At 42.5% G+C, this 22630-nt stretch overlaps 1 protein-coding gene across 1 annotated transcript in view; it reads left to right on the forward strand.

The window, feature by feature from the left end:
* Nucleotides 1-710: 710 nt before the first annotated feature.
* The window catches only part of ABCC2 (ATP binding cassette subfamily C member 2), a 67183-nt gene continuing 45263 nt past the window's right edge, over nucleotides 711-22630 (forward strand). Inside the window, exons 1-10 of the mRNA XM_027112289.1 lie at nucleotides 711-1187; nucleotides 8766-8891; nucleotides 10705-10839; nucleotides 11043-11150; nucleotides 11788-11843; nucleotides 13033-13267; nucleotides 15116-15279; nucleotides 16048-16225; nucleotides 19509-19763; nucleotides 20802-20867. Of these exons, the coding sequence (XP_026968090.1) occupies nucleotides 975-1187; nucleotides 8766-8891; nucleotides 10705-10839; nucleotides 11043-11150; nucleotides 11788-11843; nucleotides 13033-13267; nucleotides 15116-15279; nucleotides 16048-16225; nucleotides 19509-19763; nucleotides 20802-20867 (1536 nt within the window). The 5' untranslated portion in view covers nucleotides 711-974. The remainder of the gene's footprint in view (nucleotides 1188-8765; nucleotides 8892-10704; nucleotides 10840-11042; nucleotides 11151-11787; nucleotides 11844-13032; nucleotides 13268-15115; nucleotides 15280-16047; nucleotides 16226-19508; nucleotides 19764-20801; nucleotides 20868-22630) is intronic.

Here is a 22630-nt window from a genome sequence, read left to right on the forward strand (position 1 = left end):
GGATCTCACCAGGCCATCTCAAGAGAATTCTTTCTGAGAATCATCTGACCGATCATCTTGGTCAGGGCACCTCAGTCTTTAAAGAGTCTGTGCAAACAGCTGAACAAAGCAAAAAATATTTGTAAGAAGAGAATAATCTACCCTCACATGACTCAGATGTAAGAACTGGCGCCCCACCTTCACCTCACAAGATACTTCTATTTATTGCAGAGTGCAAAGACCAGTAGAAAACTTGCTGGGAATAAGCCTTCCCTCCAATGTGCCATTGCTGCTCCTGTACCTAAGGCCTCTTCACGATCCACCTTAAGCCCCTAGGGCTATAGGAGTTTAATTGCCAAAGTATGACTAAGCATTCTGCTACCTGCAGGTTAGGTTTGAGTGTCTGCCAGTGAGTTCAATCAATGCTAAAAACTAGAATAAGGTTTTTTTTGTGTGTGTGTGTGGTACGTGGGCCTCTCACTGTTGTGGCCTCTCCCGTTGCGGAGCACAGGCTCTGGACGCTCAGGCTCAGCGGCCATGGCTCACGGGACCAGCCGCTCCGTGGCATGTGGGATCTTCCTGGACCGGGGCATGAACCCGTGTCCCCTGCATCGGCAGGCGGACTCTCAACTACTGCGCCACCAGGGAAGCCCTAGAATAAGAAGTTTTTATATCCCAGGACTGTTCTCCCCTTTAGGTTGAGGAATGGTCCTTCTTCTTCCCACAACTTGGCAAATGTGGTGGTGAAATTAAATCATAATAGATGGTGGAGAAATTCACTTAGAATCACAGAAAGAAAGGTTTTTAGAGGGTGGATTGGTCAGAAAAGTCACTAAATGACATTTAATGGTGAATTTATATCAATGGAGTTGGATAGGAAAATACAGCTAGTTAAAGGGTCAGGCTAAATATGGATATAGAACTGGGTTAAAATTGTTTGGAAGCAAGGGTAGGGGGATGGGTGTGAGCTGGGGGCTGGTATTCTCTTTTTTAAAATGCATGTATCCAACAATCATTCCATTTTGGTCCCCCAGAATTCCTCATTCCTGGATAGCCCGGAGGTGGACCTGCCACTTTGTTTTGAGCAAACTGTTCTGGTGTGGATTCCCTTGGGCTTCCTTTGGCTCCTGGCCCCTTGGCAGTTTCTCTATGTGTATAGATCCAGGACCAAGAAATCTTCTATAACCAAACTCTACCTTACTAAGCAGGTATGGGAACCCCACTATTTTCTAACTAATTTTGTGGTACACAATAGAGACATTTTCTTGGTGGTTCAAGTGTCTTCTTCCCTGTCTTTAACCAGCTTTTCCAGGTAGAGCCATGCTCTGGATGTCCCTGTCTCCATCTGTCCTATGCCTCATTGGCCCCCTGCCGTACTTCTTAGTTAAGTTACTTTGATTTTTGCATAAGAATAATGACTCATAAATCCTATGGATATTGGACTCTGGAAACACCAATGATGAGTAATCAGTCAGTTGAATAGTTGTGGTCTTTTCAGCATTTGAGAAGCAAATACTGGATTATCTATCTTTAAGCTGTTCTAATTAATCAGGAGACTATAATTCAGTTGGCATCTACCATGAAGTAAAAATGAACTATTTAATGTGTCCTCTGCTCCATTCAGCCAATCCAAACATTGCTCTTCTCCCCAGGGTTGGATCTGAAATGGGGCTTCCATTTTCCCAAAGTCAACCCTGAGTGTGGATGCTCGCTCAAAGTAGAGAGAGGAAGGGTGTGTGCTCATGGTGACATGCCTGAGTAGGGAAATAATGGAAAGAACAGGGGCTGCAGGAGGAATGAGGGTAGGAGCCTCTCAGCCAGCTGCACTGATTAATGCAGAGAAGGTCTTGTGAGAACCGAAAGATCCTCAACTGAGATTGTAAAACTACCTCTTAAAATCTATCATCTGCTTCTTTTCACTAGGTTTTTTTCTATCCTGATTATTAAACAGGGCTTTTAGAGAGGCAAATTAGATTCGGTGTTCTATAAGCATACAGGCCAATGACCTCAGGTTACTGCAGTCTAAAAAGAAGGAAGGAAGAAATTTGGCCAAAGGAAGTTGGATTTGCATTGACACTCTGAGGTGGGGTGGTGGTGTGTTTTGTCTACTCTGGATAGAAGAACAGTCTGCGAGAGCTTGGAGCAGGGCTATTGTCTCCCTCGCTGACCTGAGTGCCCAGCACAGGGCTTACCACTTGGTACACAATTGTTGAATGTTGGTATTAAATGCACTCTAGGAATAGGGATTGAGTCAAGAGTGTGTTAGACTGAACATTGAACAGCATGCTTCAGTACCCTTAGGGATGAGAGAGAGCTTTTGGTTAGTCAAGTTAGAGGGCTTCTATCATTTTCTGGAGCTTCCAAGAAAAGGTTGAGTAATGAGTAAATCAGTATCCCATTTTTATCATAGCTATTAATTAACTTTTAATAAACAACTTTATTGAGAAATAATTCACATAGCATACAATTTCACCCATTTAAATACAATTCTTTTCTTTTTAAGTATTTTCATGATATGTGTAACCATCACCACAGTCACTTTTAGAACATTTTTTCCCCTCAAAAAGAAATCCTTTATCAACCCCTATCTCCCCATCTCCCCTAGCCCTAAGCAACCACTAGTATACTCTTTGTCGCTATAGTTTCCCTATTCTAAACATTTCATACGAATGGAATCATATAATACATGATCTTTTATTACTGGCTTCTTTTACGTAGCATAAGGTTTTCAAGGTTCATACATGTTGTTTAAGGCTCATCCCTAATATTCCAATGTATGGATATATCATGTTTTGTTTAACTTTTATAAACACAAATCTCTATAGATAAAACTGTAGATAAAAAGAAATGTATTAGCTTTTTTTTTTTTTCCTGTAGCTAATAATCCACTCACCCTTGCTCATAGTTTCAGGAGCTTCGTTTATAATTTATACTTTCTTTTGTCCTCCACCCTGAGAGTGATAGGCACAGAGTAGCATCCTCTTAAAAATTTCAGAATAATTGGTTTCTCCTCTGAAACAGGAGTATAATTCCTCAGAAAGTAAAAATTCACTTCTTCTATGAGAACCTTCTTCTTGGATCACTCCTTAACTTCATTTCTTCACTTCCTGTTCTACCTGCCTTTGGGCTGTTTGTTCCTCTCTGATTCTCTTGAACTGTCATTGCTGTTTGGTCATTAGTGCAGTGTTTACCTCATCTGGACTAAGTCAATTTGCTTGCCTAAGCTAGTGAGAGACTCTACTAGTTTGTTTAAAGGTACACCCTTACCCGAAGCACCCTGTGCATAGTAGGTAATTGAATGAATTGAATTAAAAAATGAATGAATGGAGGAGCTCATTTAGTCCCAGGGTAACAAAAGAGGAGTATTGTTCTGGAGGTTGTGGATCTGCTGAGGTCAGATGTGCAGCAAAAGTGGACTTACTGTTGAGCTAGTGAGACATGGGAATCATCTTCAAGTATCTGTAGAAGTCTAACATAGAAGACTGCCTAGCTTATTCTGAAAAGTTTCAGAGAGCAAAATCGAGGGAAGTCAGTGTAGCTTGTTCCAGGGGAGCTGCCTTTAGCCAAACATACAGAAGAACTTTCTTTCTTTCCTTTTTTATTTTTTTGTGGATGATTTACCCTTTTTATCCCTTACTCTTACGTAAACTTAAAAAAGACAGAAAATCAAAGATAAGTAAATTATTTTCAGCTGTACCAAAGTTTAAGCACTTAAATTTGAGACAGCTTTATCAGTTGACTTTTCTTTGAGAGGGTTTTAAATAAGTTCAGTTGTGAAGACCATTACAAAGGTGGAAGAACTTTCTTACAGTAATAACTGTCTGATAGTAGAATGGTCTGCTGGGGGATGTAGTTCCTGAAAATAGTGAAACTGAAGTTAGACGTTTGTCTGCCAGGGAAGTGATGGAAATAGACACCCTCTGTAATGGGTCAAAAGTTCAACCAGAGTGCTTTCATAAAGCACTGGGAAAAGGAGGACTGTGCAGAGGTGGAAAGATATTAAATACGGCCAAACCACTTTCCTTTCCTTTTTTTTTTTTTTTGGCTGCACTGCATGATTTGCAGGATTTTAGTTCCCGGACCAGGGATTGAAGCCACGCCCTCGGCAGTGAAAGCACCGGGCCCTTGGACTGCCAGGGAATTCCTTTTGCTTTTTTTAATATTTATTTATTTATTTATTTATGGCTGCATCGGGTCTTAGTTGCAGCATGTGGGATCTTTTTTTTTCTTTTTAAATATTTATTTATTTTTGGCTGCATTGGGTCTTCCTTGCTGTGTGCGGGCTTTCTCTAGTTGCGGTGAACGGGGGCTACTCTTCATTGCAGTGCACTGGCTTCTCATTGCAGTGGCTTCTTTTGTTGCGGAGCTCGGGCTCTAGGCACGCGGGCTTCAGTGGTTGTGGCATGCAGGCTTCAGTAGTTGTGGCTCACGGGATCTAGAGTGCAGGCTCAGTAGTTGTGGCACACGGGCTTAGTTGCTCCATGGCATGTGGGATCCTCCTGGACCGGGGCTCAAACCCGTGTCCTCTGCATTGGCAGGTGGATTCTTAACCAGTGTGCCACCAGGGAATCCCGGCATGCAGGATTTTTCATTGTGGCCCATGGGCTCCAGAGTGTCTGGGCTCTGTAGTTGAGGCACGCAGGCTCTGTAGTTGTGGATCATGGGCTCAGTAGTTGTGGCACGTGGGCTTAGTTGCTCCTCAGTACCTGGCATCTTAGTTCCCCAACCAGGAATCGAACCCATATCCCCTGCATTGGAAGGTGGATTCTTAACCACTGCACCACCAGGGAAGTCCCCATACTTTCTTTTTTAATACCAATGATATTGTGTCTCTTTAGGAAGTTGAGTTCAGTAAACTCCACGTGTACTTGAAACTCCTCCAGTGATTCAGAGATCAAGGGCAAAGACTTTTTACGGACTTGGTAATCATTAAACAACCACAATATTTCCTAGACTGTGATTAAGAAAAGCCTATAGTATGTTTCTGATTATAAAAAGAATGCATTATTGTAGAAAGTTTATTTGATTATTGTAGAAAGTTTGTCAGCTCTAGGGAAATAGGAAATCATTGATAATTGTATCACTGACATACTCCTGTTAACATTTTGCGATGTTTCCTTTTACTCTCTTTAAAAAACTAAACAAACAAACAAAAAAACAAAATGAAAAGAAAAAGACTCTTTCTCAACCCTCTACCTTCTAGTCCTGTTCTCCAGAGGCTGCCATTTAAAATTATTTTGATGGTTACGTCCATATCTATAAATAATGTGTTTATACCTGTATTTCTTGATCCATCAACTTCAAAAAATATCTATTTCTGTCCTCTATGAAAGACAAAGAATTTAGCTCATTGACCCAGCTCCCTAGCTTCCTTTTTCTCTCTTCCTCTTTCTCTCAGTCTTCTAATTTTGTGTGATTATGTTCTGTTCTTCTGTAGGTTACCTTTATACCTAAAAGTAATCTGCCATCAATTTTATTGTATTTATTTGGCCACGCCACACAGCTCGCAGCACCTTAGTTCCCCGACCAGGGATTGTACCTGAGGCCACGACAGTGAAAGCCCTGAATTCTAACCACTGGATCGTCAGAGAACTCCCTTCCCCCTCCTTTTTTTTTTTCCATCAATTTTAGGCTCTAGTTCTTCCTTTCTTTTTCCTTATTTCACATATAACATTGTATAAGTTGAAGGTGTACAGTGTGTTGATTAGATACGTTTATATATTGCAATATGATTACCGCCATACTGTTAGCTAACACTTCCATCATGTCACATAATTATCTTCTTTGTGTGTGTGTGAGAACATTTAAGATCTAGTCTCCTAGCAACTTTGAAGTATGTGATACAGTATTTTGACTATAATCACAAGTGCATGACAAACTTGCAGTTAGAAGATAAGTTCTGGAGATCAAATGAGATTTTTTTTTTCAGTTTATAGTCTTTTTTAAAACTGAGACATAATTGACATATAACATTATATTAGTTTCAGCTGTTACAGCATAAGAATTTGAAATGATCACTACAATAAGTCTAGTTAACATCCATCACCATACATAGTTACATAATTTTTGTTCTTGTAATGAGAACTTGCAATGTCTACTTTCTTTTTTTTATAAATTTATTTATTTTTATTTTTGGCTACCTTGGGTCTTCATTGCTGCAGGCGAGCTTTCTCTAGTTGCGGCGAGCGGGGGCTGCTCTTTGTTGCGGTATGGGGACTTCTCATTGTGGTGGCTTCTCTTGTCGCAAAGCACGGGCTCTAGGCATGCGGGCTTCAGTAGTTGTGGCTCGTGGGCTTAGTTGCTCCGCGGCATGTGGGATCTTCGCGGATCAGGACTGGAACCCGTGTCCCCTGTATTGGCAAGTGGATTCTTAACCTTGCGCCACCAGGGAAGCCCTCAATATCTACTTTCTTAACAGTACTGTATTGTGTATTTGAAAGTTCTAAACTATAGTCACCATGCTGTACATTATATCCTCATCTCAGTGCCCCTTTGTGTAAGACAAGAGGTTTAGCGCTCCCAATAAAATTTTCAGAAAGAGCAATAGTAAATAAAGTCTCTAGGTTCTTGCTTTCTGAAAATGTTGATCTGACTGTGGAATGCTAGGTTCAGAAAAATTTTTCTTTGAAGTTTGAAGTTGTTGCTATGTTGTTCCCCCAAGTCCTGTGCTACCAAGTTAGAATTCTTCTCATTCCTTGTTATCCTCTCTAGAAGCTTTATCCTCTTTATTCTTGATGTCCTGAAATTTCATAAGAGTGTCTACATGGGTCTTTTTTCATTCAGTGTGTTCTATACTTTTAACCGAAAGACTCATGTCTTATCTCTGAGAAATTTTTATATTTTCATTTCCTTTCCTCTAATTTTAAAATTCCCTATCTCTGGAACTTCTTGTTAGATAGATGTTGGACTCGCTGAATTGACCCTCCTTCTCAACTCTTTAGAATTTCTTTTTCTCTTTTCCCCTCTGTTCTGGGAGATTTTCCTAATTTTTTCTTTTAATCATCCTAAAGAGCCTTTATTTTAGCAATAATGGGATTGATTCCTAAGAATTCTCTGCTAAATAATAGCACTTATCCTATTAGTTAAAGGTGCTTTCTTTGCTGGTTTTAATTATAAAGGGCCCAATATCTCTTCCTGAGCCATTCTGGATGAATGAGGCTTATGGAATGAGTAGGCATAGATGGATGGGAGTAGGGAGGGGTGAAGGTAGGGGAGCTGATACTAAAGATCGTCATCTTGAGGGATAAGGTACTGGTGGACCTCCTCAGTGGAGGTAATAATTCTCCCTCCTGATGGGTGGGCGGTAGTCCTTTAGAACAAAAAGATGTGTATCATGTCTTATGAGCTCATAGTACAAATATTTGACAGACTTGGAGTCATCTTAGGGTCACAGAGTTGCAGTCATTAACTTCAAAGTTTATATGGCGAGAAGGCTGGGAGTAATGACCAAGGAAAGGGAATAGTGCCGTCCCAATTGGGTTGGAGGAATTCCCCCTTTAAATCTATTTTATTAGTTATCTATTACTATGGAACAAATTAGTCCAAAACTTAGCAGCTTAAAAATAAACATTTTTTTAAAAAAATCTCAGTTTCTATGGGTCAGATATTTGGGAGCAGCTTACCTGACTTCAGGGTCTGTCATGAGGTTGCTGTTATTAATATGCAGGCTCTGCCTAAGGTCACCTGAAGGCTTGACTGGGGCTAGAAAATCTGCTTCTAAATTGACACACCCACATGGCTTTTGGCAGGAGGTCTCAGTTCCTTACCAAGTGGACCTCTCCATAGAGCTACTTGAGTGTCCTCACGATGAGGCTGGAAGTTTACCTTGCTGTGAGTGATCTGAGAGAGAGAACAAAGAGGAAGCCACATTGTTTTCTATGACCTAATCTTGGAAGTCGCACACTGTCACTTCTGCCATATTCTATTTGTTACAAGTGAGTCAGAGCTCAGCCCATAATCAAGGGAAGGGGAACTAAGCTATCTTTTGAAGGGAGGAGTATTGGAGAATTTGTGGACATATTTTAAAACCGTGACAATCAACGTTCCTTAACAACACTTAGCATACTTTGAACTTTATTCCATTACTTGAACTATATATATCATTGATTCCATAATTATTGAGTGTGTTATCTGAATCATTGCCTACCATTTTTATTGACATATAGTTGATGTACAATGTTATATAAGTTACAGATGTACATATAGTGATTCACAATTTTAAAGGTGAATACTCCATTTATAGTTATTATAAAATATGAGCTATATTCCCCATGTTGTACAATATATCCTTGTAGCTTATTATATACTTAATAGTTTGTTCCTCTTAATCCCCTACCCTTATATTGCCCCCCCTTCCCTCTCCCCACTGGTAACCAACTAGTCTGTTCTCTGTGAGTCTGCTTCTTTTTTGATAACAAAAAGAATATAATATAAATTCTCTAGTTTGTTATATTTTTTAGGTTCCACATATAAGAGATATCATACAGTATACGTCCTTCTATGACTTATTTCACTAAGCATAATGCCCTCCAGTTCTATCCATGTTGCTGCAAATGGCAAAATTTCATTCTTTATTATGGCTGAGTAGTATTCCATTGTGTGTGTGTGTGTGTGTGTGTGTGTGTGTGTGTGTGTGTGTGTATCACATCTTTATGCATTCATCTGTTGATGGACACTTAGGTTGCTTCCATATCTTGTGCTATCTACTATTTTTACCATCCATTATGGGGAACCATTCTATTCTTAAGAATGATATCTTCCTAACAGTGTTTTTTTTGCCTTCTCAGGTGCTTGTTGGGTTTCTTCTTATTCTGGCAGTCATAGATCTGGCCCTTGCACTCACAGAAGACACTGGACAAGCCACAGTCCCTGCCGTTAGATATACCAATCCAAGCCTCTACCTGGGCACATGGGTGAGGCCCATCATCACTTCTATCCTGTTTATCTTCTCTCTACTCATAGCCATCCAGCTGAAATTTGCTCCTATGGAATGAAATAAAGTCCAATTTCGTCTACCTTTTTCAAGGGACCTATGATGAAGCAAAGCTTGGTTGTAATAGGGTGAAACCAATTTTAGCTTTTCATTTGCTTTTAAACACTACTTTTAATGCCTTCTTCCTAAGGTACGTATTAGCTTTAATGATTAACGTGTAACTTATGCCCTCATATCTTGCCATCTAAGGATCACAGATGAAATCCAAGTTTCTTGATGTAAAAGAATTTTCTACATGCTGTAAACATTATTTTTAAGTTGATTGGTGACTCTAATCAATGGATCACTGAGTCTAGACTTTTTTGTGTAAATTTGATGACAGAAACTTATGTCTCTCCTACAGGCAGGGTTTTTTGTGGGGGGAGGGAGAGCTGTACAGTGTTTAAAAAAACAATTGAATTCGTTACCATCATTTTATTTTATTTATTTATTTTTTATTTTTGGCCTCATCATGCGGCTTTTGGGATCCTAGTTCCCCAACCAGGGATCAAACCCAGGCCCCCAGCAGTGAAAGTGCCAAGTCCTAACCACTGGACCGCCAGGGAATTCCCGTTACCATCATTTTTGTTTTTTTGTTTTTCGTTTTTGTTTTTGTGGTATGCAGGCCTCTCACTGTCGTGGCCTCTCCTGTTGCGGAGCACAGGCTCCGGACGCGCAGGCCCAGCGGCCATGGCTCACGGGCTCAGCCGCTCCGCGGCATGTGGGATCTTCCCAGACCGGGGCACGAACCCGTGTCCCCTGCATCGGCAGGCGGACTCTCAACCACTGCGCCACCAGGGAAGCCCCGTTACCGTCATTTTGAAAGAGGAAGATACAACATAATTATTTTGATTCCTAAACTTTCTTGAAAAATCAGAATGCCTGGCAACTTTGGGCCGACATTCCCACAGGGCAGCGGTCAGCTAGGACTGAGTAGCAGTTGGTTGCATTAGACCAGGTATGTGCTCAGTACTGTCCTCCACCCTCACTTCACTCAGTAACATGCTCTGCTTGGCCCCTGTAAGGACTTCGTTTTGTCACTGTTGTTATAAAACAGAGAAGAGTCTAGAGAGCAGTGCGCTGGAGCCAGCTCACGGAGCTGACTGCGCCTCTCTTCCCAATCCTGAGTTTGGTGACATCATGTTGGAGATCGAAATCCACCGCGGTGGGAGTATTTATACCATGGAAATTCACACATGCCACAAATCATGGCTTTGTTTTCAGAATGCCAGTTTACTAGCACAGCACTGGGTCTGGGAAAGCAACATTTAATTAATTATAACTAAGTGAATAATGCGAGGCAAAGTTTTTTGTTGTTGCTAATTGCTTAGTTTAATATTATTAGAAAATATTGTGATACAGACGCCTTGCACCTATTCAGCAGAATCTGCCTCCCCAACCTGATTACTGTAGTGCCTGAAATTATTTTCTTGGGCCTCAGAAAGATTTTTCTGGCTCCCAAAGTTATTCCATTTAGATGCAGGTGGTGACCCTCTGCGTTCTTCTCTGACCCCCTGCCCAAGTGTGGTGAATAGAGATGGGATAGAGAAGGGAGTTGCAGAGAGAGCACTGGGGTCCTGAAAGAAAAAGTCGGATGGTATCAGGGAGGAAATGTACTATTTGGCGTCAGATTAGTTACAACAATCTCCCCCTTCAGCCCCCGTTTCTTCCCCTGTTCTCTGACATCCTTCTTGCCTCTTGTCCTTGGTGTTAGTGACAATATTTTTCAAAACATGATGTGAATTTCTCGCTAGATCCTGGTTTTGCTGATCCAACACAGCAGGCGATGGTGTGTACAGAAGGACTCTTGGTTCCTGTCCGTGTTCTGGATTCTCTCAATACTCTGTGGCACTTTCCAGTTTCAGACTCTGATCCGGACACTCTTAAGGGTAAGGAGGAAAGAGATGGTGATATGAGGAGGTACCGCTGGGCAACTTCTAAGTTGGAGTAAATGACATAAGGTAAATTGAGTTGCAGGGTAGGATTGTATTTAGGGGATTTGATAATAGACTTTAATCACAAGCATTGATACATAGGGGCTGTTTAGACTTAATTCAGATAAAAGGCTCATTTTCTTTGTCCCCTCCCACAGGGCAGCAACCCTAACCTGGCCTATTCCTGTGTGTTCCTCATCTGCTATGCACTCCAGATCCTGGTCCTGATCCTTTCAGCATTTTCAGAAAAAAATGACCGATCAAAAGTGAGACTCTAAATATGACCCCTTCATATATTATTTAATTGGATGGTATCTTGACAGATGTAACTTGGAGATGTCTAGGTCTCATGAAGGTCCCCCAAGCCCAGAATATAGTAGTATAGTCCGTTTTGTGATGTAAGGAAACAAAGTGACTAGAATTTGGAGACACTGACTTTTTTTTTTTTTTTTTTTGCGGTACGCGGGCCTCTCGCTGTTGTGGCCTCTCCCGTTGTGGAGCACAGGCTCTGGACGCGCAGGCTCAGCGGCCTTGGCTCACGGGCCCAGCCGCTCCGCGGCATGTAGGATCTTCCTGGACCGGGGCACAAACCCGTGTCCCCTGCATCGGCAGGCGGACTCTCAACCACTGCGCCACCAGGGAAGCCCGGAAACACTGACTTTTATATTGACCCACCAAGCTTCAGCATAGACAGTTAATTCATACATCTGTGCCAAAAATTCTGGTTATCATTCTACTGGTGACCTTAGCGTCTCCAAACAAACACGTTGACCAGCCTACTTCAGTGTCATATCTAGTTTCTAGCACAACATCATATTTAGAAAACTCAGCTTCTGATTTTAGAGTTCCATAGAATTCCTGTTTCTAATTGATTTACTGTCTGATTTTTTGTGTGTCTTGCAGCATCCTTCAACCACAGCTTCATTTCTGAGTAGCATCACCTTTAGTTGGTATGACAGGTAGGAAATACCTGGAGTGTGGCTTGTCTATATCCCTCCCCCCTCCCCCTCCTGAAAGTGATGGAAATCTTAATTTTAAAAGTGCCTGCCATGGCTTCCATTTCTCCTCTACTTAGCGTCAGAGAATGTTAAAACATACAGATCAGTTTACTGCAGTCCCTTCACTGGGCAGATGGGGAAGCTGAGGAGAGGAAGGAGGGGGGTTTGCTCTTGGTAGCCTGAGGAGTTCCATGAAAAAAAAAAAGGATAGGAGGAAAAGGAGGCAGTAGGACAGGAAAAGGGAAATTTGGGGTCAAGGAGTGTGGTACAGACTCGGGTAAGGGATGAAATAGCTGTTCTGGGCTTCCAGAGGATCTGGAGCAGCCGTCCTTGGCCTTTGTAGTTCCACGGACCCCTTTGGCAGCCTGGTAACACCCATGAATCCCTTCTCAGATGATGTTTTAAATGTGTACAATAAAAGACATGGGATTATAAAGGGAAACAAATATATTGAAATGTAGTTACCAAATTTGTGATATAGTAATACATGTGCTTCTTTATTAATGCATTAAATATCAAGACCTAATGCTGGCTGGGTTTAATAGTTTCAAAGCAGTGATGAGTGTAAATGAGCCATGAAAACATCTGTGACTTTTGTTACCTGGTAACAAGTACTGTTTTAGAACTGTGGTGGGTTGACTACATTCATATTAGAAGGAAAGGCTAAATTTCAGTTAGAAGCTAATAAAAGTAAAGATGTAATTTATTTTCCATCCATGTTCTCAAATCCCAGGTTGAGGAGCCCTGATCTAGAGAGAGAGTATTAGAGGCACCCCCAGGTTTGCTCAGTTCCTTAAGGGCATCGTGGAGGCTCCTCAGGGAGATGCCAGGGCAGCAGAGAGGCAGCCAGTGTTTGAGAAGGAAGGAACAGGATCGGGGGAGGTGATGTGCTTTTGGCTCTCAATTCAGTAGGACTTCTTCCCCTTCTCTTGTTTTCTCCCACCTTCCATCACCCCCACCCACTCCCTTTTCTGCTCTCCCCACTCCTCTTTTGAGTTCCAAGAGCTAGGAGCTGGGATAGTAGAGCAAGGGAGAAGCCCCATTCTTCTGTCCCTCCATCCTGGGACTGGATGGTTTTGACAGAGGCAGCGAGGAGACAGCCTCTGGTCCCACCTGCAGGGCCTCAGCCTGTGGGTCACTCTTGTTCCAGCATTGTTCTGAAAGGCTTCAAGAAACCTCTGACGCTTGAAGATATCTGGGATATTGATGAAGAGACTAAAACAAAGACACTAGTCAGCAGGTTTGAAAAGTACATGGCAAGAGAGCTGCAGAAGGCCCGGCAGGCATTCCAGAAACGGCAGCAGAAGAACTCCCAGCGGAACCCTGGAGCCAGGCTGCATGGTTTGGACAAGAACCAGAGTCAGAGCCAAGATGTCCTTGTCCTGGTAACTTTCCCACAAGTGTCTCTTCGAATGTGCTGTATGTCTTTGGCAAGAGGACACCAATGTCCTGGTGAATCCTTTCATTTTGACAGCACTTTATACTTTACAGTGCATTTTATATTATTAGTAATATTCACAATACTAATAGTACCTTAGTGATGGATACATGGGAGTATAATGTAGTACTGATCTCTCTCATTTGGGGTATATTTGAAATTTTCCACAATAAAATGTTTTTTTTTTAATAGAAAAATAAAAGAATACCTTAGCATTACTAGAATCTGCACGTTGGTGGGATTTAGCATTAGCAGCTAATTTATTTTTTTATTCACTTGAAAATATTGAGTACCACTGTGTGTCAGAGACCATTCTGGGCACAGGTATAAGGATCAGCCTGAAAGAGTATTAAGAAAACATGTTAAAGTGTCTGGCGTGAAGTGCTTCCTTAGAGTAACAGGAGAGGCTTCTCAGAGGAGATGACATTTGGGTAAAGATCCAAGCGATGAAAAAAGCCCATGAGAAGGAAGCGTATTTCACTCAGAGGGCGCAGGATGGGGGAGGCCGAGAGGGGAACATGGTCGGCTTGTTTAGAAGAGAAAGAGGATGCGGGAGCATGGAGAGAGAGGCTGAGTGAGGCGTGAGGTGAGCTCGGGGAAAGGGGCAGGGATTAAGTGGTGTAGACCCTCATGGGCCATGGTGAGGAGCCTGGATTTTATTTTAACTCTGATGGAAAGCCGGTGGAAAGTTTTGAGCAGAGGTGTAATGCAGTCAGATTTACATTGTTAAAAGCCCACTGAAGCAGCTGCCAGGAGAACGGATGGTTGGGAGGCAAAAGTGGAAGCTGGGAAGCAGGTTGAGGCAGGTGTTCAGGCAAGAGACCAATCAGATGGGACCTCAGTGAGAGGAATTACAAGACGATGTCACTGAGGCTGAGAGGCTGGAATTGGGGGCCTGGTGGGGACTCCTGAGACAGGAAAAGGAAGAGGTGGGAGAGTGGGTGGTGATATCCCATGTAGTAGATTCCCGGGGTCGCTGAAACAAAGCACCACGAACTGCGTGGCTTAAGACAACAGAAATGTATCGTCTCACAACTTAGGAGGCCAGAGGTCTGAAATCAAAGCATCAGCTGGGCCATATGCTCCCTCTAAAACCCGTAGGGAAGAAACCTTCCTTGCCTCTCCCACCTTCTGGGTTTTACCAGCCGTCCTTGGTGTTCCTTGGCTTGTGGATGTTTTCACTCCACTCTCTGCCTCTGTCATCATGTGTCCTCTTCCTCCATGTCTGTGTCTCTTCTTACAAGGGCACTAGTCATATTGGAGTAAGACCCATTCCATGACACACTCTAATGACCTCATCTTGATGACATCTGCAAAGGCCCTATTTCCAAACAAGGGCACGTTCTAAGGCACCGGGGGTTAGGACTTGAACATAACTTTTGGGGGGATTCTATTCGACCCATAACATCCCACAATGACCATGAGCAAGAAGAGAATGAAAAGGCTTTTAAGCATCCGAAATATATATATATAAAATCACGCCCATGCCCTTCCCTCCCACAATGCCCCACAGTCCCCCAGTCAGAGGCTGCTCTTTGCTTTTACATGGTATTCTCACCAGGTTTGTTGCCTGTTTTCCTAATCCAAAATAGATCCGAAGTATCAGGAGGGAGAGAGGGGGGAAGAGTGATAGCAGCTAAAAGGGTGAATGGGATCAGGCAGTGGAGAGAAGACAGAAACCTGTACAAAGAGGGCAGCAGGGCTCAGGGGCTAACACTTGGGAACTGTTCAGTAAAGACAAAGTCTTCCACCACGCAGCTCTGCAAGCACTGATGTTGTCTGGTTTTGTACCCAGGAAGAAACTAAAAAGAATAAAAAGAAGTCTGAGATCACTAAAGACTTCCCCAAGTCCTGGTTGGTGAAAGCCCTCTTCAGAACTTTCTACGTCATCCTCCTGAAATCATTCCTGCTGAAGCTGGTGTATGACATCCTCATGTTCCTGAATCCTCAGCTGCTGAAGTGAGTCCCCAGGCCCTGGCTTGTCCTTGCAGGGCCTCCTCTGCCACTCTGCTTTTTGCCCCTTGTATATGTAGGCAGGAGACTATTGTGTTCATGAAAAGCACAAGGCATTTTTCAAGATCTAAAATGATCTGAAAAATCATTTAGATCATTTAGCCTCCCTCTTTTCCACGTCCTTCTCCTCGTAGGAAGCCAGATGCTTCTTAGGGGTGCTTTCTTCTTAAACAGAACTGCTGTGAGCCGAGTCATGTCCAAAACGTGGGCCTCATACCCCAGGAGAGGCGTGTACATAGTCTCTGTAACCTCATTGCTCCACAGTCACGCATTCAGTGGGAGGTTCAGGTTAATCATGACAGGACTTCAGTCTGCCAGGATCTATGGAATGAACTATCCTCCAGGGGAAACCCTTCTAACTCACGCTGGATACATGTCCTAATTCCTTTCCAGGAATCAATCAACTTGCTACATAACATCCTCTTTTACCAGAGGGTAGGGAAAGAGAGTGTCAAAGCATTGCAGTGGCAGCTTTGTGGAGCACACATTATCCCGTCTCACGGTCATGGGTCGTCAACCCTTAGCCCTTGCTGCCTATCTCCAAAAAAGGCAAGAGTGCTGGCATGGCTGTGGAGCTCAGTCTTCCAAGAGCATTGAACAATTCTGGTCACTTTTGTTACCAACCGGGTAGGATAGCGTAGCTGGCTGTGCACAAGGAGGGTGAAGAGCCCTCGGAGGCTTGACAGCGCCACTTACTTGGTTTTGCTCTGGCAGATTGCTGATCTCCTTTGCAAATGACCATGACATATATTTGTGGACTGGGTATCTCTACTCAATCCTCTTCTTCGCCGTGGCCCTCATCCAGTCTGTCTGCCTTCAGTATTACTTTAAACTGTGCTTTATGCTGGGCATGAAAGTACGGACCACCATCATGGCTTCTGTATATAAGAAGGTAAGTGGAATATGCCAGGCATCACCAAAGAAAATCCCCTTTGTAAACGTGAGCATTTCTTCCCAGATTGAGGAAAATTTGACGGAAATGATAACTGATCTCAACACTGGATTTTGGCTAAACACACAGCCTTCTTTAGATATTTCTTTGGAGATGAAAATGAAAAGTGTGTATACAGACATAGAGCGTCTGTGTGTGTGGGGGTGGGGTGCACTCCAGGGAAAAGCCGGCAAGCTGTTCTCTGCCCGGGATCTGCCTTTCAGCTTTGAAGGCTTGCATACCGTCCCTCTCTTCCTTCCTCTCTCCACAAGGTGACAACACCTTGGGATAGAATGTAAAGTCAGAAAAGAAGCTGGCCAAGGGCAGACTCTTCAAATCACCAACATTTAAAGCAAATACTACATGAAACTTGGCTCATAAGACCTGGTGTGTCCATCTCAAATCACAATTTTGCCATAGACTAGAACGCTCTGTGAACCAGGACTCCATCTCCTCGGACTGACTTTTGCCTAGCAACTTCTTTTTCTCAGTCTTGAGTAACGACCAACACGTCCTCTGCCTGATTCCTTTTTTGGATTTGTAAATGCCTTCAATATTTGGATTTGTAAATAACTTCCCAAGTTCTGCAGACTTGGGAGCTATTCCATTTCTTTAAGATGATTTTCCCCATCTTCCCTCTGACACGTTGCTTTTAATGTTTAACTTTCTCAGAGCAACTTTATTTCCCTCCGTCCTAGACACCAAGGTGAATTCTCATTTTTTCCCTTAAGAAATGAAAGTAGAGTCAAGTATATCTCAATTTAAAAAATAAATAAAAAGAAATGAAAATAGTGACTACAAGCCTGAGGAGAAAATTCATCCATTAGGAGATGATGATACTTTTTATAGGTCAGAACATCAGTCGGTTGCCTTTTCTTCCTCTTTTTCATCCACCACTGGAGTGTTCCATCATAGTGATTTCTCTGTTACAGTTCCTGATTTTATCCTTTGCTTTCCTCTCTTAAGACTCCAGTGTGTCTTTTGTCTTTCCTGAGTAGATGCTGACTCGTCGAGAGACCCAGAGGGGTGATCCAAATGTCTTTAGATCAGAAGTCTGGTCAAGTTCTTTGAACTCCCAGATACCCTCACACTGGAATTTGTCTTCTCCAAAATTAAAATTTTAATCCCCTTATTCCTTCTGGAGATACTGTATTTCTGCTGGTTTGCAGCATATGAGGTCACTAACCAGGCTGTCTCAGACATTTCTATGAACGTACACTTTTACAATTGTGATGATTCATTTCCACTACTTTGATTCTTAATATTGATATGTTCCAAGTTTTGCAACTGTTACAATCCATAAGGATAGAGCCCTTAATGAGACCTTCATTCAAATAAATATTGCTACTAAAATAGAATTTTTTTTTAAAGATTTTGTTTGACGTGGACCATTTTTAAAGTCTTTATTGAATTTGTTACAGTATTGCTTCTGTTTTATGTTTTGTTTTTTTGGCCCCAAGGCATGTGGGATCTTAGCTCCCTGACCAGGGATCGAACCTGCACCCCGGGCATTGGAAGGCGAAGTCTTAACCACTGGACCACCAGGGAAGTCCCTAAAATAGAATTTAAAATTGACTAATTTTATATGTTTAGATTATGCTTCATTTATGAAATGTTATGAAACATTTTTTACATCCATTATCAATTCTTAGCCCTGGGAAGTAACTGCATTACCCCTAGTTTACAGAGAAGTAGGGCTTAGATCACTTCAATGCCTAGAATCACATAGACAGGACCTGCCTCTAGACAAGGGCTATTGGGACTAAATTAATGACTTTACCACTTTACAAAGATTTATTGAAAAAAGAAAAGTATAGTGATTACCTTGAAGGGTAATTAGATGTTACTTTTTGTTTTTGTTTTTCAATACCAAAGGGGAGGCATAGCAGTGAAATGATGTCTCTAGAACCTTGGTAGCCTAACATTTTAGGAAATTTCCTTCTTTTTACTGTACAACCAAGAATCCTGATATATTCTAAAGACTTTATTGATGGAGTAAGATGACAGTAGAGCTTCTAGGAGGAGGATGAAGGTGATCTCTAGGGCCACTCATAGCCCATATACTGCCTTGTGGGAATTAGAAGAAGGCTTTCATTCCTCTGGAAAGATGTAGCCCACACCAGAGGGTGGCTTGGTGAGCGTAGTACAAGCTGGTTTCATGCAGCCACCACCCACCCCCCAGCCCCTTGTCTGGGAGCATTTGTACAAGGCACTGCTGTAAGTGACAGACTGTGGGTGTCAGCCTTCTGATCTCTCTAACAAGAGAACAAGAGGCTCATGCTGCAAGATTCAGGCATCTAGATATTGCCCTCAAATTCCTGACAATAAGTCATTTTTGCTTCCAGTGTGTGAACCCCGCAGCCTTCCTCACCATTCTAAGATCTCTGTCCTCCTTGGGAATGGTTGCAACCTCCTCACAGTATGGCTCCAAATAACATTGCCACATTAAAGTCTGCAAGGCAAGAATGAATACATGCTTCTTCCTTTCATCCCTCCGTTCCTTCCATCCTTCAGTATTTGGTTTCCCTACTGTGTGCATGTGAAAGCGGTAGTGAATTGGACAGATGTAGCCCTTGTCCTTACAGAGTTTACAACTGGTGGAGAAATAGAAAAACAAAATTACGCAGTGAAGTGTGGTGAGTGTCATGGCAGAGGTAAGCACGGGTTGTTAGGGGAATACACAGGAGAAATATCTCACCTAAACTTGGGAGTCAGGGAAGTCTTCTGAGAAGAAGTTCCATCTAAGTTGACACTAAGAGATAAATAGGACTTTTCTGAGCAAAAAAAGTGTGTGGAGGAACAGATGTTGGGGAAGGTAGGAATAGCAGGAAAGAGTGGCCAAGAATGAGAGAACACTGTGTGTAAGATTTAGTGGCAAGGACTTCCCTGGTGGCGCAGTGGTTGAGAGTCCGCCTGCCGATCCAGGGGACATGGGTTCGTGCCCCAGTCCAGGAAGATCCCACATGTCGTGGAGCAGCTGGGCCCGTGAGCCATGGCCACTGAGCCTGCGCATCCGGAGCCTGTGCTCCGCAACGGGAGACGCCACAGCAGTGAGAGGCCTGCGTACCTCAAAAAAAAAAAAAAAAAAAAGATTTAGTGGCAAGAAGATCCCAGCCCTTTGGAAAAGTTGTGTCCATATGGAGCCCATCCTTCTACTGTCTTTCACTTCCTTCCTGAATTTCCCTCTCACTCCCCAGTATCCTTGGCCTTGTCCAGGTGTCCCAATTCCAATCTTTGTTTTTAGGCGCTGACTCTATCCAACCAGGCCAGGAAGCAGTACACCATTGGAGAAACAGTGAACCTGATGTCTGTGGACGCCCAGAAGCTCATGGACGTGACCAACTTCATCCACCTGCTGTGGTCAAATGTTCTACAGATTTCCTTGTCCATCTACTTCCTGTGGGCAGAGTTGGGACCCTCAGTCTTAGCAGGTGTTGGGGTGATGGTGCTCCTAATCCCAATTAATGGGGTAATTGCCACCAAGAATAGGGCTATTCAGGTAAAGAAACAGTCACTGGGGACATGTTTATGTTCTTCAAAGTCTAAAGTCTTTTATTTCCTCTATTCTGACTTGTGATTGGAGTTGAGCAATGCAAAGCTGGTAGAAGACTTGCCGCTGTCTCAGATGAGCTTGGCTTTATCTTCCCTTTTCATCTTCTCACCACTCTTAGGGTTTATATACTCTGTCTTGATTCATGTTCCTCATTGGAAAGAGAAGAGCTGCCCAGGGACCCTGCATGTAACTCTTACACCCTGCTCCACTGGGCTGTTATTGGCCCTGTTTCTCCATCATAATAATGCAAACCAGCCACACAGAGCAGTCACATGAGCAACCCAAACTTTAGGCCTAAATCCTGGCAATCAACCCTGCTACCACCAGGTAGCAGGGCTCCATGTGGACAGTTGTTAGCTATGCCGGAAATCATATTTTGGATGGGTGAACTCAGTGGCGTATGTCATTTAGTCCATTTGTTTTGCATTCATTTAGTTGCAAATATTTTAAAAATATTTTTTGTATATCCTATTTTGGGGGGAACACAGCAGCAAATTAGACAAGGCTCTTGCTCTTGTGGAACTTACGTTCTACTTGGGGTGGAGATTCAGGCCATAAACAAGTAAAAGCAAAGAAGGAAAATGTCAGTTATGATAAGTACTATGCAGAGAATTCAACAGGGTGATATGCTAGTGAGTGGGTGGGTGGCAGTGTTAGGTTATGGGATCAGGAATGACCTCTGTGAGGAGGGGACATTGAGCTGAGCTCTGGACAACACCAACCTGAATGTGAAGGAGGAAGCCATGGAAAAAACAACCTAGGAGGAGGGCACAGTCGGGCCAAGGCTGTTCAGGTTCAGAAAGAAGGTGGGTGTGGCAGGGGTGGGGAGGCAAGGAGGAGAGTGGGAGAGACAGCCCATCACTGGGCACCTCAAGTTCTCACCAAGTGACAGCCACAAGCACCACTGAGATTTAGTATCTGCAGCAAATCTGGACCCTCTCACATGGAAGTGTGTTCTGTGTTTGTTTCACTTTTTCCTGGCAGGTTAAAAATATGAAGTATAAAGACAACCGTTTAAAGATCATGAATGAGGTTCTCAGTGGGATCAAGGTAAGAAGCTGAGTGTAGGTGACTCTCTGGGCACAATGACGGCAACATTGGGTTCTTGGGCTTAACAAACTTGCTAGAGGTTGTGGACTTCTGCTTCTGGGCCTGTGATGTGTCCCATGACTTCTGATTCATTAGCCCGGAAGTCTCCTGTTTCTTGTCCTGGTACTCCTCTCAGGACCTCTTTTGATCATGATTTCTATTTAATTATGTTAAATGGCTTGTTTCGTTTTTGTATTTTACTGTAGAGATTGTCAAATGTGCACAAAAGTAAAGAGGATGGTTTAATGAAGCCCCATGGATTTGTCACCTAGCTCCAGCAACTATCAGCATGACCTAACTTGTTTCATCTATATCCCCACTCTCCACTTCATGCCCTGCTAGATTATTTAAAATCAAATCTCAGATATTTTGTCATTTCATTTGTAAATACTGGGTACGTATTTCTAAAATAAGGACTTCATTTTTTAACATAACCACAATACCAATAGCATACCTGAAAAAAAAAAAAACAGTCCTTTGATACCATTAAATTTCCCCAATTACCTCATACATGTCTTTTTAATTTTATTTTATTTTACCATTGGTTAGTTTGAATAAGGATCCAAAAACTGCCCACACATGGCATTTAGTTGACAGTGCTTTTGATCTACAGTAGTCATTTGGTCATTTTAGAGAAAACAAGTTGTCTTGTTCCAATGTTTCTTGTAAACTGGTGGTTAGATCTAGAGGCTTGAGTATATTTTGGCCTGTTTGTTTCTTGTGTTTGTTTGTTTGGGGTGGGGTTGAGGGGCAAGGATACTTTCAGAGAGTGCTTGCTTCCTAACTTAGCGATGATGAGTGTTTATGGGGTCCAGGCGTTGTCAGCCTGACTCATCCTTTATTGTGTTTCCTGCTGTTCTTTCACCCAGAGTAGTGATTTGTGGCCCCGGCAGCACATTTCAATCCCCTGGGAAGTTTGTAAACCCACTGAGGCTTGGGGCCTACTTCAAACCATTTTTTTGGACTCTCTGGGGGTGTGTGTATATATATATATATATTTTTTGAAAGCTCCCTAAGTGATTCTAATATGCAGCCAAAGTTGAAAACCACTGTCATAAAGGTTTTAGCAGCCACTGATGATCATTGCCTTATTCTGTTATTTCATTAGTAGTTGCAAAAGGGTGATGTTTTAATTCCATTATTCCTTTGCCATTGCTTAGGTGGAATTGTGTAATGAAGAATGATCTTTAATCAGCTAGTTGGTTACCCTAAAATAAAGTTTGTACAAGATAGGCAGGATAAATACAGGCTTCTTTGCTCTATTTACTAGATTTCAAAATAATGCATTTTCATCCTTCAAAGGTGACCAATAAATTCTTTTTTAATATATACGTTGTTTTTGAATTCATGGACTTTAATATTACCCTAAACCTCTTGAAAATGAAAAAGAGGCCCCTTTGAACATCCTGCTATTTCTCCACACAGAGCTCTATATGCCTTCTTGCCAATGTGGCAAGATGAAAACATAGACCTGATTTCGGGTCTCAGCTCTACCACTCACTAGGATGGTGACTTTGGGCAAGTTACTTAGTCTCTCTCAACCTGTTTCCTTATTGTTAAAATGGATGCAGTAATTCTGTTAGAGTAGGTGGCTACCTCTTCCTGGTTTGCCCAGAACTTTCTGGGTTTAGCACTGAAAGCCCCATATCCTGGGCAACCTTTAATCCCAGGCAAAGTGGGACAGTTGGTCACACTTAGGACTAAGTAAGATAATGTATATAGAA

The sequence above is a fragment of the Aethalodelphis obliquidens genome, unplaced genomic scaffold (assembly GCF_003676395.1).
Source record: "Aethalodelphis obliquidens isolate GAN/ISIS:26980383/991018 unplaced genomic scaffold, ASM367639v1 scaffold11, whole genome shotgun sequence".
NCBI classification, from domain to species: domain Eukaryota; kingdom Metazoa; phylum Chordata; class Mammalia; order Artiodactyla; family Delphinidae; genus Aethalodelphis; species Aethalodelphis obliquidens.